The 13271-nt window shown below is 35.6% G+C and overlaps 1 protein-coding gene across 3 annotated transcripts in view; it reads right to left on the bottom strand.

Annotated features, from left to right (window-relative positions):
- Map3k1 (mitogen-activated protein kinase kinase kinase 1) overlaps nt 1–13271 on the bottom strand; it is a 67591-nt gene that overhangs the window by 2889 nt on the left and 51431 nt on the right. For all 3 annotated transcript variants that reach the window (XM_004848510.4, XM_087189408.1, XM_087189409.1), the window contains exons 8-19: nt 12798–12879; nt 12504–12687; nt 10877–11155; nt 9287–9408; nt 7245–7336; nt 6791–6980; nt 5113–6391; nt 4610–4762; nt 3736–3898; nt 2837–2968; nt 1827–1969; nt 1080–1211 (exon numbers count right to left, since the gene is read on the bottom strand). In XM_004848510.4, the coding sequence (XP_004848567.1) occupies nt 1080–1211; nt 1827–1969; nt 2837–2968; nt 3736–3898; nt 4610–4762; nt 5113–6391; nt 6791–6980; nt 7245–7336; nt 9287–9408; nt 10877–11155; nt 12504–12687; nt 12798–12879 (2951 nt within the window). The remainder of the gene's footprint in view (nt 1–1079; nt 1212–1826; nt 1970–2836; nt 2969–3735; nt 3899–4609; nt 4763–5112; nt 6392–6790; nt 6981–7244; nt 7337–9286; nt 9409–10876; nt 11156–12503; nt 12688–12797; nt 12880–13271) is intronic.

Here is a 13271-nt window from a genome sequence, read left to right as displayed (position 1 = left end):
AAATCTAATCATTCAGCACTAACAATTTTTTTCCTTTGTAGCTTAAAAAAAAAAAAAAGCTACCATATTCACACCATAGATTTTCTTTACAAAATGCCTACAAAAGGAATCACTTTATATACCGTGTTCTTTTCACTCATTCATATAGTGCAGCACTAACACACAACAGAGACTGAAGAGAGGCGACTGAGCAAGTTATAAAAATGAGGGGAAAACTGAAGGAAGGTGAGGGCTGGTAGGCAACTGTGGGCTAAGTGCTGGACTGAAGCCTAGAGGTAATTCTGCTTATATTTGTAACAATCTTATGAACCAGGTGCTATTACTGCATTCATTTTGCACATGAGAAAATAAATAGTAGACACAGAAAGTAATTTTCCGAAGGTCGCCTGGCCAGTTAGGGTAGAGCCAGGGTTTGAAACCAGGCCTGTATGACTCCAAAGCCCATACTTTTAATCATCACATGTCTACTCAAAAGCTAAAAATCTCAACTATTACTCTAGTCTACAGTGGAAATGGAGATAGTAAATTTGATAACTGTTTTACAGGTAGACAGGATTTGGCAACTGATATGGTAGTGAAGTTTTTAAGAAAATAATAAAGTGGATTTTAAAAAAATTATGAATTAGGGCTGGGGATTTAGCTCAGTGGTTCCAGCGCCTGCCTCGCAAGCTCAAGGACCCGAGTTCGATCCCCGGTACCAAAAAATAAAAAAAAAAATTATGAATTGTGTAATATGAAGAGCTTCAAGTTTCCAAAATTTTGTGTATACACACACACACACACACACAAATACATGCGTGGGTGTATATACACATGCATACACATATTTTGCCTGGGGGTAATGACTCAGTATTTGCTAATTTATTGTTTGTTTGTAGAGACTTTATAAACCTTAACTGCCTGAAATAGTGAGAAGTGATGGTAAATGCCACCAACAGTGACAACACAATTATAAATTTCTGTAGATCCATATTTATTTCAAGAAAGATGTATCTTTGTTAGATTGATAAGAGAGAACCTATGAGAATTTGACACCTGACAATTTTAGCACAAAAAAGTAATTTTTATCTCAAAATTACCTTAAATATCAAAGCAAGATGGTTGGAGTGTTTTTCTGCATTCCAAGGTGGTTTTGCACAAGCCATTTCTATAATAGCACAGCCAACACTCCATACATCACAGCTCCTACCATACTGCTGACCTCTTAGTACCTAAAATAAAGCAGAGTTAATTTGGAAATATGACTCACTTAAGGAAAGAGAGCCATTTTATAGTTATGGATTCTAATTTTTCTACATCAGAGCAAAATAATGGTACAAATAGCAATTGCTTGGACTACTTAATATCTCATTAACACGCTTCACACAAAAATAAACATTACAGAATTCCAAACCGGCTCCAGTTTTCTTGGAAAAAAGATATGAGGCAAACAGCAAATAATCATTACACATGAACATGAAGAGCCATAGAGAGAGGGCAAGTTCAGAGGAGCAATGCTTTGTTAGACTGTACTACTGACAAGGCCTGTCTCTGTGGGCTCACCAGCCTTTGGAACAGAGAGATAATTTTTAATGTTTTTATTGTGTGCACTTTGGATTTACTATGAAACAACTACTATAAACTACCAAACAGTTTTTGTTGTTGTTAGAAATAGCCTTTAAGCAAATCTGTTAAAGGCTATCTTTTGGAATTTCATTAAGACAAAGATAAAATGGCTGGGAATAAGGGTCTGAAGTACTGCATACTACTGTGAAATAATGTGGTATAATACTGTCACACAGATCTCTACAATATTTTCTTTCATCACATTCAAGACTACTTCTCACCTCTGGTGCCATAAACGCAATTGTTCCCAATAACTGTCCCTGAAACTCTCCTGCACCAGTTCCTTTTGACGCCAACCTGGCTGCAGCTCCAAAATCTGCAATTCTCAGCCTCTGACCTGTGCTGTCAATTAGCAAATTGGCACCTGTCAACAGAAACAGCAAATGACCTCATATGTTAAAAACAAAAGGACAGATTAAAAGCCCTGTAAATTTCCACTAATGATATAGGACAATGATGAAAGAAAGAAGTGGACTATATATTAGAACTTCAGAGAGGACCACTCTCTTCTTTCACATAATTATTGATAAAGGCACACTGGTCTCCCTAATGTGAACAAAATCTAAAGCCCCAGAAGGAAAGTCTGAAAAACAATCGTAAGGCATACCAAGAAAAGGGCACAGACTTGGTCAACTTTTAATTGAAAACCTCAGTAGTATAATAATTTCCAATAAAGTTTTTCTTCAAAATTCAAATTTTAGTATAATTTACATTTTGAGACAACACAGACTAATTCAAAGTTTATGCTTATTTCATAATTACAGCTAATAAAAATCTTATAATAGTAGTTCAATGCACTATTTCAAACACTAAAGAGGCTCATGACAGAAAACCAAAAGCTGCCCCTAATAAGAATAAACCGAGCTTATATGAAAGGATTTTTCTTAACAGAAGTTTAGGATATCCCAATTATTCTAAATAAAACCAAAAATAGGATTTTCTGGGAGTCAGCACATCATGAAACCAAGAAAGAAAGTCAAGAGGTTATCAAATAGTAATAAAACTGTGGTAAAGTTACAGTTTTTCTTGTATTGAATAAACTTCTATCAAATAAGAAAGAGAGATTAAATGGAGCCCCAAATGCTCCTTTTAGTTTTAATATTCTAGCAATTTGAGTTTTTCAGAGAATCCAATAGTTAAAAACTTAGGTTAGAAACTACCAACAAATGTCCAAGTATAAAAATTACATTTTTTTCTTAGTCACTAGAAAATAATTAAAAGAATTTTTTACCTTTGACATCTCTGTGAATGATCTGGTTTTCATGAAGATACGAAAGGCCACGTAGTAACTGTTCAGTGTAGTTAATAACTACTGATTCCTTGAAGGCTCCATATTTACTCAGCAGATGAGCCACAGATCCTCCTATACAATAAATACAAAATACCAGTAATTATCATAAACTTAGGTCAGAATTAAAATTATTTATTATGCTTTGGTTTCTTAAGCTTGCATTACATGAGCTCACATTCATGTCTGAAATGTTAAATTCATACTCCATATCATGAGTGAAACATTTCTCGCATCATTTCAAAAATTTATCAATTAGGAGACATTTTTACAAAACCCTCACGAAGCTAGTTTATCAAGATTTCAGAAAGCTTTAAAAGTTAACAGGAACTATTTCTGAATATACATTTTACTCTGTCTTCTCAATAAAAATATACAAAATGCCTTTATTATTGACTTATGTAAACAATGTTAACATATTATTTAGCAGAAGGTAAAGAGACTGAGAGAGGAGCCAGAAGGCCTAGAGTTAGGCTTCACATCCTACCATGCACTAGCTTCACCCTGGGACAAGTCACTAACTCAATGAACCCAATTTAAAAGTAGTTATAATAGTCAACCTATCTACTTTATATCCTCATGAAGACCAACAACAGATAATATACTTAAGAACTGATAACAGAAATACATTCTTAAAACATTCAAAATTTAGAAATTTAATAAAGCAATCTATGCATCACAATCTTGATTTGCTTTTAGAAATCCAAACTACTTTTTAAAGTTTACATTAAACTGTTCAAACTATTTAAAAAATTAAATGTTCACTAAACTGTTTTCCCTAAATTTAATAGCAGAAAGTTAAATCCATGTACTGTTATTTGTAATTTAAAACATGAACATACCTGCCATCCATTCAATGAAGAGATTGTAATTACTCTTCTCACATGTGGCTCCCAACATCCTAATGATGTTTGGATGGTTTAGATGGCTCATCATTCTTATCTCTTCTCTTAATGCCTCCACTACCTCTTCTTGCTCAGAAGATGTGTTTCTGACATATGTCACCTGTTTCAAATAAACATATTCACAAAGTTTTAAATTCTGAAAAATTAAAAAAAAAATTCCTGACCTAAATGGATAAATCCAAATTAGCTTATACATTAATAGCAGACAGCATTGATATTCATAGCTACAATGTATTTTATTTAAAAACAAGAATCTAGCTCATGCAGCTGTGGAATATAAAAACAGGCCAAAAAACTGGGAGATAGTCATGATTCTACTCGTCTAAAGCTGGAATAAAAATGAGAAAAACCCAATCATGGGAAAACAATCAGTATGATTTAAAACCACAGAAACCAAGATGGCACTATACCAGTACACTGTTGATGGGAGTATGAAACCATACCTCCACTAAGTATAAAAAGCAAAGACAAGTCAACCTCAAACATCTATAAGTCCACCTTGACATTGTACCTTTTTGTTTGTTTGTTTTTTTGGTACCAGGGCTCGAACTCGGGTCCTTGCGCTTGTGCAGCAGGTGGCGAAACCACTGAGCTAAATCCCCGGCCCGACATTGTATCTTATAATAATCATGCTTCAAGTTTTGTTTTGTTTTGTTTTTTTGTGGTACTCTGGTAACTCTACTTCAAAACTTAGGCTTCTCAAAAGAACAAAAGTACATAAGTGTATAGGCATGTCCTTTACTTTTTTAATTTATGCATGCTTCATTTTATAATTTGAGTAATTTCACTTGTGTATTCATTAGATATTTACCTGTTTAACAGCCATTAACGTTCCGGTTCCCACATCCTGTGCTTGATAACAAGAAGAAAATGCCCCCAGGCCTATCTGTTGGCCTTTCAGCCATTCAGTGTCTTCTCTATAAGGTTGTTTTGCTTTGGTATGTCCTGGTAGAGTCTCTGGTGTCTACATATTAAATGAAAGCAATCTTTTTACTGTTAAATTAAAAGAGCAAGATTTTGTGAAATTAGCCTGGCAAAACATTAGTCTTGTTTAATCTGGTTTCCTGAACCACCTGTAAACCAGACCTCTGAAAGGATTATGTTGGTAACTAATCACTATTATAGAATCAGTAAGAAATGTTTTTGAAATAAGCCAGGAGTACTGTTGTTTAAAAGATATAAACATTACTGCTGAATAATTAATCACAAGAAAAACCTGCTTGCAATGAATCTCTTGTCTTAAAAGCAGCATTTCCGAATTAGATCTTAGCATGGTTTAAGGAAATTATAATTCTTAAGTAGGACTATACTTACATCTTGTTGGATAATAATGATATCTTCTCCATTTTCAACCTGTAATTGAGGAACTATGGGGAGGGCATCTTGAGATGCTGACATTGCCATGGCAATTGCTAAAGCTTCTTCTTCTTCAGCTTCCATCTTTTCTTTGCACTTCTGATTATGATTCACATCATCTTTGTAGGTTTCATCATTTTCAGCCTTCTCAGGAGAGAGAACAGCAACTTCTGACTTAAAAGTGACTGTTGTGTCACTTGAAGGCATAGATGCTTCAAGAAGGTCCTCGATACTGGAGTTGAGCTCTGTATTGACATCTAATCTGCATTTTTCCTCTACTGGGGTGAACACTGTCTCGTCACTGGGTATAACTGCATTACTATTGCTGCTGCTACTGCCAAAGCTGCCATCACATTTGGAAGTACTGTTCAGATCAAGTGTCATGCTATTTTTTAAGGCATCTCCCTGTTTACTTGTATTACCTGGGGTAGGTCGAGATGGCTTTGGCCTATGTATGTTGCTGGAGGGCAAGGGTCTTGACTGAGTGAAGATAGGGGAAAGTTTATCTGAGTCTTTGTTTTCAGAACAGTTTCTCTGGAATTGTAGAGAAAACTTGCGCTGGGTTTGAGGAGAAGCAGAAGATATTTTGCAGGGAATGAACCCCTGAGGTCTATGCTTGGAGACATCTGTTACAGAGCCAGCTGGTACAGATGGAGCAGATGAAGATGGGGTTGACAAGGCTGCAAATGTTTGTTGGGAATGATGAGACAAAAGAGAGTTCAAACACTGACTGTGGGGTCTGCCTTTTGTTTGAACCATTGGCTTTGGTTGCTCTGTTGTTGCTGAAGTAGGAAGTCCAACTGAAATGCTGGCCAGTCTGTCAGAAATGTCCTCTGAACTGTCATTCATTTTTGTAGCACATAATCCTTTTCCAGTTTTTTCTAAATGGACTGTGTGCTCCAGGGAACTGTTCTCTGTGGCTTCTGGATAGCTATTATGGGCAGATGCCTGCAAAAAACTGTCTTGTTGACCATCCAAAGTATCTTCCATGCCCAGCTGGATGGCCTCAGCGATTTCCACTTCATCGGCAATAGCCATCAGACGACGACGCATCCTAGTAAAGTGAGTAGAACTGGAAACACTCAGCATTTCTAACAGTTTTGAAAACACATGGGGTACTGCAGTCACCATTCTCGCAGAACTCAAATATATCCTTCGAGAGAGTTTACCAACCATTGAGTGGGAATTATCAATGGACTGCAAAGCAAAGGTTAAGAGGGACAGCAGCTTTTTATACCTGAAAGAAAAAACACATTCAATTACTAGATAAGTTCAAATTACTGAAGGATGTATGTATATTTAAAAAGGTGGCTTTTTTAGCTCTGCACTTCTAAAAGCATTTTCGTATGAAGGACCTATAGATTTTTAATTAAGTAGTGTAGACTTCAGGTTTTTATGCCAATCAAATATTAAGGTATTAGTAACTTCTCTATGCTCTCTTTTTTTTTTTTGTACCGGGGATCGAACTCAGGACCTTGCACTTGCAAGGCAGGCGCCGGAACCACTGAGCTAAATCCCCAGCCCTATATGCTCTTTTCATTTCTGAGTCTTTCAGAAATCTAAAATGTGTCATTCTTGGGGAAGATGTGAGGTAGGTAGGAAGAGGAAAGCAATGTATTTCCAGAATAAAAATCACCTGATTTCAACAGGCTCAGCTTGTGAAACATCAGTACTGACAATATGAGGATAAAATTCAGCAGGAAATTCCAACAATAGTCTATCCATTAGACAAAGGCGACCCAGGAGTTCTTGCCAGTTGTTTGGCTCAATTTGATTTCCAAGAATACAATTTAAGACATAATCAACACCACCAATACCAATGGATCCTACAAAAGGAAAGTAAAAAATAAATGATTTAAAAATAAAATTAAAAAAATCATAAAATGGTGCAAGGTCAACAGAAATTCTCTGGATTATATTAGTTTTTAGACTTTCTGTTAGATTAAGTCATATTTCTAACCACAACTGAATCAATTTACAAAATTACTTCAAATTCCTATAACTGCCCCAAAGAGAGATTATGAGACTAGGCAGTCTAAGGGAAATGACAGAATATTATGCTATGTAAATTTTAAGTAAAAAGTTATTACCAGCTTTAAGAATTTCTCTACCAACTGCCAACTCTCCTGCTTGGCCTTTGCACAATTCCAACAGTGTTGATATGGACAGCTGACTTGTGCGGCTAAAAACAGAAGGAAGTCAACATTAATTCTGGATCTAGGATAAGACATACATCAGTATCATAGCAGCAACATAAAGCTTTTTGAGAAAGTGGAAAAATAATGTTTTCAAGAGTTGTTATAGACTGTGTCTATATGTCCTCCCGAAGCCTCATTTGGCCACAGATGGGGCTTTTCAGAGGTGGCTAGATCTAGAACATGTGATGCTATGAGTAAGGTGCATGGATAATGGGAAGGCCCACCTTGGGTGTGAGTGCTACCCACCTTAAAGCCATGTAGCCTGCATAGAATATAAGGGACAGAAAGAGTACTGCTGGTCACTACTTGCTGCTGCTTCACTACTTCACTGCTTTAATGCCTTCTGCCCACCATGAACTATTTCTCTGCTACGCCCCTCTGCCATGCCACTGTGTTTTGGAGCCAGCCAACTATGAACGTGAAACCTCTACAAACTGTGAGCTATAATAAACCTTTCCTCCTTTAACTTTGAGTGTTGGGTGTTTTTTCTCAGCAATAAGAAAAGTAACTAAAACAGAAGTACTTTTTCACAGCTTAAAGTCACATTAACAATGTCACTATAAATAATATTTATTATTAAGTCTAATTTTATACATTTATCTTATCTGTGTTAAACACAGAATCTTCAGGATTGGCTCTTAGAGAGCAAGTAGTGATCTAAATATCAAATTAGATAAAAGGCTCATTTCTATTATTATATCTTATTAAAATAAAAAAAGATTGACATTATTTCTGAACTTTTATTAAGAATCTTTTGAATTAAAAATAAAACTTTGTCATCCAAAATGCTTATACTCTCTTATGATCTCAAGAATGAGTCCCGAATATCATAAATTTCTTATGGTTTCAATCATTCAAGCCACCAGGTAAACAATATAACTTTAGAATTTCAGAAAGTAGGTGATACAACAATGTCTTGAAAACATTTAAGTTCTCAAAAAATTACCTATTCTATAATTGAAAAATAACATGATTTTTCTTATACAGTTTATAAAATGTTAATTTGCCAATGTTTTCTAGATGCTATGTTTTTTCTATGCAACAAACCTCCAATATTTTTGATTTGTAGACTTAGGGAAAGAAAAAAATGGAGGCAAAAAAACAAAACAAAACAGGTTTCATGAGACCAGAATCTAGTCAAAGCTATGTATCTAAATATTGAGAACTTTTGCAAATAAATGCTTATGGCTTAGGGAGGAAAAGGAAGACTGGAATGAGAGAGCTCTGAATGAGTATAACAGCAAAGACTCAGTGCTTCTTGCCGATGATGTGCCACTGAGAAGAAATCGGGACTACCAAACAACTACTAACTATAGATACGCTTATTAAACAAAAAATGATCTTTCGTCCTTCTTTATGGAAGGAGAAAATCAAAAGAGAACCACAGGTCTAAGAAAAGTATGGTTTCTGCTAAACATACATACATATACATACATCTCTACTTCATATTTTCCTCCCCAGTTAGGATTACTATAGTTTCTTATCAATTTTAAGGACATTATAGGATAGAAAAATTTTAAATAATTTAAAAACTGTCATAATTAGAGTAAAATTGAAAATAAGACTGGAATTCTTTTTGGATTCTGGTAATAAGGCATAAGCAGATGTAATAATGTTGTGATATTGAGATTACATCTTATGGATATGTCAGCTATTGTTCTTATCAAGTGGACTTCAGATTACATATGTTATTTAACAGAATCAAGCACAATTATGTGCTCTTCCATGCAGTTTGTTAGAATGACTTTTACTTGGCATTAGTTCCTTTCCCTAATCCTTAAGTGCTCAAAGTTCTGTTTTAATTTCAAATCTTGTATTAGAAAAAAATAAAGACACATTTAACAAAATGTATTAATTATGCACTAGATGTGAAGCTAGGTGCTAGGCACTTTTAATTCAAGATGGTTTGAAGTGGTGTATCAATAAGGCCTTACCTATTGGCATCTGCACACTTGACTAGGATGGTGTCTACAACTGGCCGGAGAAGTCTCTGAAGTTTGATTCTTTCTGCTAAACTGTGGCAAGGAGTATATACCAGCATGGCTCTCAATGTTTTCTGGGAAGAAAAAACTGAAGGTCAGCTTAATTACTTTTAAAAAGCATCAGAGGCAATGTCCAATCTGAGACAATATGAACAACCAAAAATGATGATAAGAATGTATTATAAAGTGGTATTAACCAAAGTGATATTTAAGAAACAATAGGTGTTATATAGACAATGTTCTTATAATGTGCTAGGCATTATGAACAGAGGTTCTACAGAATGTAATTTCAAATCTAACAGGTAAGTATTATCATTATTTTATAGGTGAGCAAACTAAAGTTTGACAGCAGTTAAGTAACTGTTAAAGTCACACTGCAAATGGGAAAACTAGCATTTGAATCTGGTCCCTCTAATCCACCATATGTTCAGATTGCCTAGGTCAGTCCTAGTTTAACTAGTACATTATTCTAGTTCTGTCCCCAAACCTATATTCGTAACCATCTTGATTTATTTGTAAGAAGACGATTTGTTAGGCAAGACTGCTAGGGAGTGGATTTGAAAAAAATATCGCGAGAGGTAGCTTGATGACTCAGTTTTAAGAACAGATGAGATAAGAATTATTTTAAAGCAGTGATTTTGAAGTGGGGGCAACTGTGAGGTCCAGGGGACATCTGGCAATGTCCACAGACATTCTTGGCTGTCATGACTTTAGGCTAAGGGGGTGGAAGGATGAGGGTGGGTTTGCTACTCATTTCTAATAGAAGCCAGAGATGCTGCTAAATATCCTATTGTGCACAGAACAGTATCCCTAGTACCTTCCCATCCCCCACAAGTCATTTCTGGCCAATGACAATAGTGCTGAAGTTGTCAACAATGGTCAAAAGAGATACACATTCAGACTGGAGAAGGTCTCATTAGTCTCCAAAATTACCTTTTTGTCATTTTCTCCCACTCATGAGAGACAACTTCCAACAGGTTAATCTGGAAAAATAACTCAGTGTCTATGTCATGGACCCCTCTCCATACAGTGTTTATTAAAAGTCAAGCAAAATGTTTACTAAAAATAAATCCTCAATGTCTACTGACATCAAATTTTAAAAAATCAAATAAGTTTGATCACTTTTCTATCCCATTTAGGTTGGTCATATGTGGGGTTACATTTCAGGGAAATATATGAATAGTATTACACAGCTACTTGAGGGAAGTAAAGAGTATATAAGAAAACTTGACTAGACTAAAGTCAGTAAAATTAAAATGCTTAGATTAAATGGAAAATTGCAATTTCCTGGGATTATATGGAATAAGAATAAAATTTGAACTTTCCAAAATTGCATTAAGTAAAGTAGCTTTATTGTATCTTAAAACAGTATCAACAGGGCCGGCGATTTAGCTCAGTGGTTCCGTCACCTGCCTCGAAAGCGCAAGGTCTCAAGTTTGATCCCTGGTACCAAAACCAAAACCAAAACAAAAAACACTAGTATCAACAAACCACAAAAAAGATATTGCATAATGATATCATTAATGAAAAAAAGCTACTTACTAAAGCAGCAACGTACACTTTGTAGACAGGGTCAGCACAGACCATGGACAAGACACTGCAGCACGCCTCCACCACGTCTCCTGAGATGCTGGTCTGGGAGGACCCACTGGTGGCTCCAGCACTTGGGCTGCTTGCACCACTGCCCCCAGAATTTCCAGTGCTCTCCCCATTTGCCAACAGCAGGGCCCCACTAACATCATGGGAAAGACGCCTGAGGGCCATCTCTCTTACATTCCAGTTTCTAGAAAATAAGCAGCCAACGAGTTCCATTCCAAATACCTATTTCAAACAAATACAATGAGAAGAAAAACTAATGACTTAGAGACAAATACAATGAGAAGAAAATCTAATGACCCAGAGTATGTTAAGCACAATTTTTAATTATTAAAGAAAAACTGGTCATTTCTTAATTCTTTACTGTATTATTCAATTTCAAGTAGGTTCAGCCACTTAAAAATCATAAGGAGAAATTTTATATATAAAGTCTAACTGGTATTTATCAAAAGTCACAAACATTTATTATCTCAAGGAAAATTAAGAGTGAACTCTACCAACTAGATAGATATATATACATATATTTTTATGCCTGTGTCCCTCATATTTGCCCAAAACAACCATCCGACCCAGAAACAACTGTGAAGAACTCCTTATATCTATGTCAGGGTAGTTTACAGAGAAAAAACTGGATCAAGGTTTCAAAAAAAGCCAAGTCAAGAAAGGCACTAGAGTGGAGGCTTCAAAACATATTGACAAGGCCTGGTATGGTGGTACATGTCTATAATCCTAGCACTTGAGAAGTTGAGAGGATTACTGAGAGTTCAAGGCCAGCCTGGACTATACAGTGAGTTTAAGATTAGGCTGGACAGTGAGACCTTGTCTCAAAAACCAACCAACCAACCAACCAAACAATGTCAAAACAAAAGCAAATTGTCTTGGTTAGAAAGGGCAGTGAGTCATCAGGCAATTGACACTGACAAGTTCTAGCTTGTGCTTCGAGTACCAAACAAACAATGACTTGGACAAAACTTTTATGTCAAAATGCATTGAGTACCAAACTCAACAAGTTTCAAAGCAGTCAAGTACTGAGGTCTGACTGTATAGTACAGTCCAAACTGAAGCTTAAGCAAACAAATTATGTCCTTGAAAGAAGGGTACCTAGTAGCTGAGAATCAACTTGAGAGTTCTTTGAGGGCTCTGGAATGGGCAGGTGAGGGCCTATGTTAAATGCCATTAATGAACTAGATAAAAGAATTAAGATATGCTTATTAGTTTTGTGGATTTTATTGGATTCTTAGTGGTTCGTTAACATGCTGAGAAGAAAAATTCCAAAGCTACAGGGTTATATGAGTATCTGTTGACAAATTTAATAGTTTTAATGGAATTTAACAGATTATCAAGAATAATTATTTTACTTCATTACTGTCTACCAGAGACACTGTTTAGTTTTGGATTTACATTTTTAAAGCAGAAAAATATTAATACCAAAAATAAAAAATTTGAATGGACTAAGAGTCATGATGGAGGTATGTAAAAATATTTTCTTAAATTATAAAAAATTGAGGGAAAAGGACAGATACATTAACTAGTCTACAAATGTCTAAGATATGAAGAGCAAAGAACTACTTACTTGAATCCATGGCTCAGCTAAATCTTTATATGCAGGAGGGATCTGCTGAGTTCCATAATGAGTAAGGTTAAAGCTGCTCTCCTGATTCCTTCTCTGTGATCCAGCCAGAGGCTGCTGCTGTGTGGTTTGCTGCTGTGTAGCTCGCAGGGAAGACGGGGAATCTACAGGGCTTGACAACTCATGGCTATGAAAAATAATAAAAATTGCTAAGAAATGTTAACAGATTTAAAACACACTTTAAGAACATCTTTTTTTTTAAAGTAAACACACAAGTCATTAATTCAAAATGACTACCTGTAGAAATCATGGGATCTCCACTTAGACCTACAAAGAGGACATATTAAAGGTTCTCTATTTCTTCTACATTCTTCTGCCCCTGTAATATTAAAGAAAAAAATCTTACCAAAATGTAAATGTTAAACATTAAACACACATATGTCATAACTGTTTACAATGGTTAGGATTTACATGGAAGGAACCTTGAATGATAATCTGATAGAATATTTATCTGAAACCAGACAAACACTGCACGTTAAATTGTTCTGATGCTTGTGCCTTTTGCAAGCCATACTATATTTTATTAGTTATGAGAAGATGCACTTTACTATCTGTTCAAATGTTCTTTCCCTCACTTCTAGCCTTGTTGTTGGTCCCCTCTCTGTAAAGCTCCGCCTAGGCCTTCTTCCACTTCCTTCCCACCATGAATACCCTCCAGGTAGGAGTTCTTTCTCACTTTGTGCACTCCTTCCATTTCCATGTGAATCATAT

This window comes from Heterocephalus glaber, unplaced genomic scaffold (assembly GCF_053883595.1).
Source record: "Heterocephalus glaber isolate CG9 unplaced genomic scaffold, H.glaber_assembly_v1.0 deba00001538, whole genome shotgun sequence".
In the NCBI taxonomy this organism is placed as follows: domain Eukaryota; kingdom Metazoa; phylum Chordata; class Mammalia; order Rodentia; family Bathyergidae; genus Heterocephalus; species Heterocephalus glaber.
This window is presented reverse-complemented; position numbering and strand designations above follow the sequence as displayed.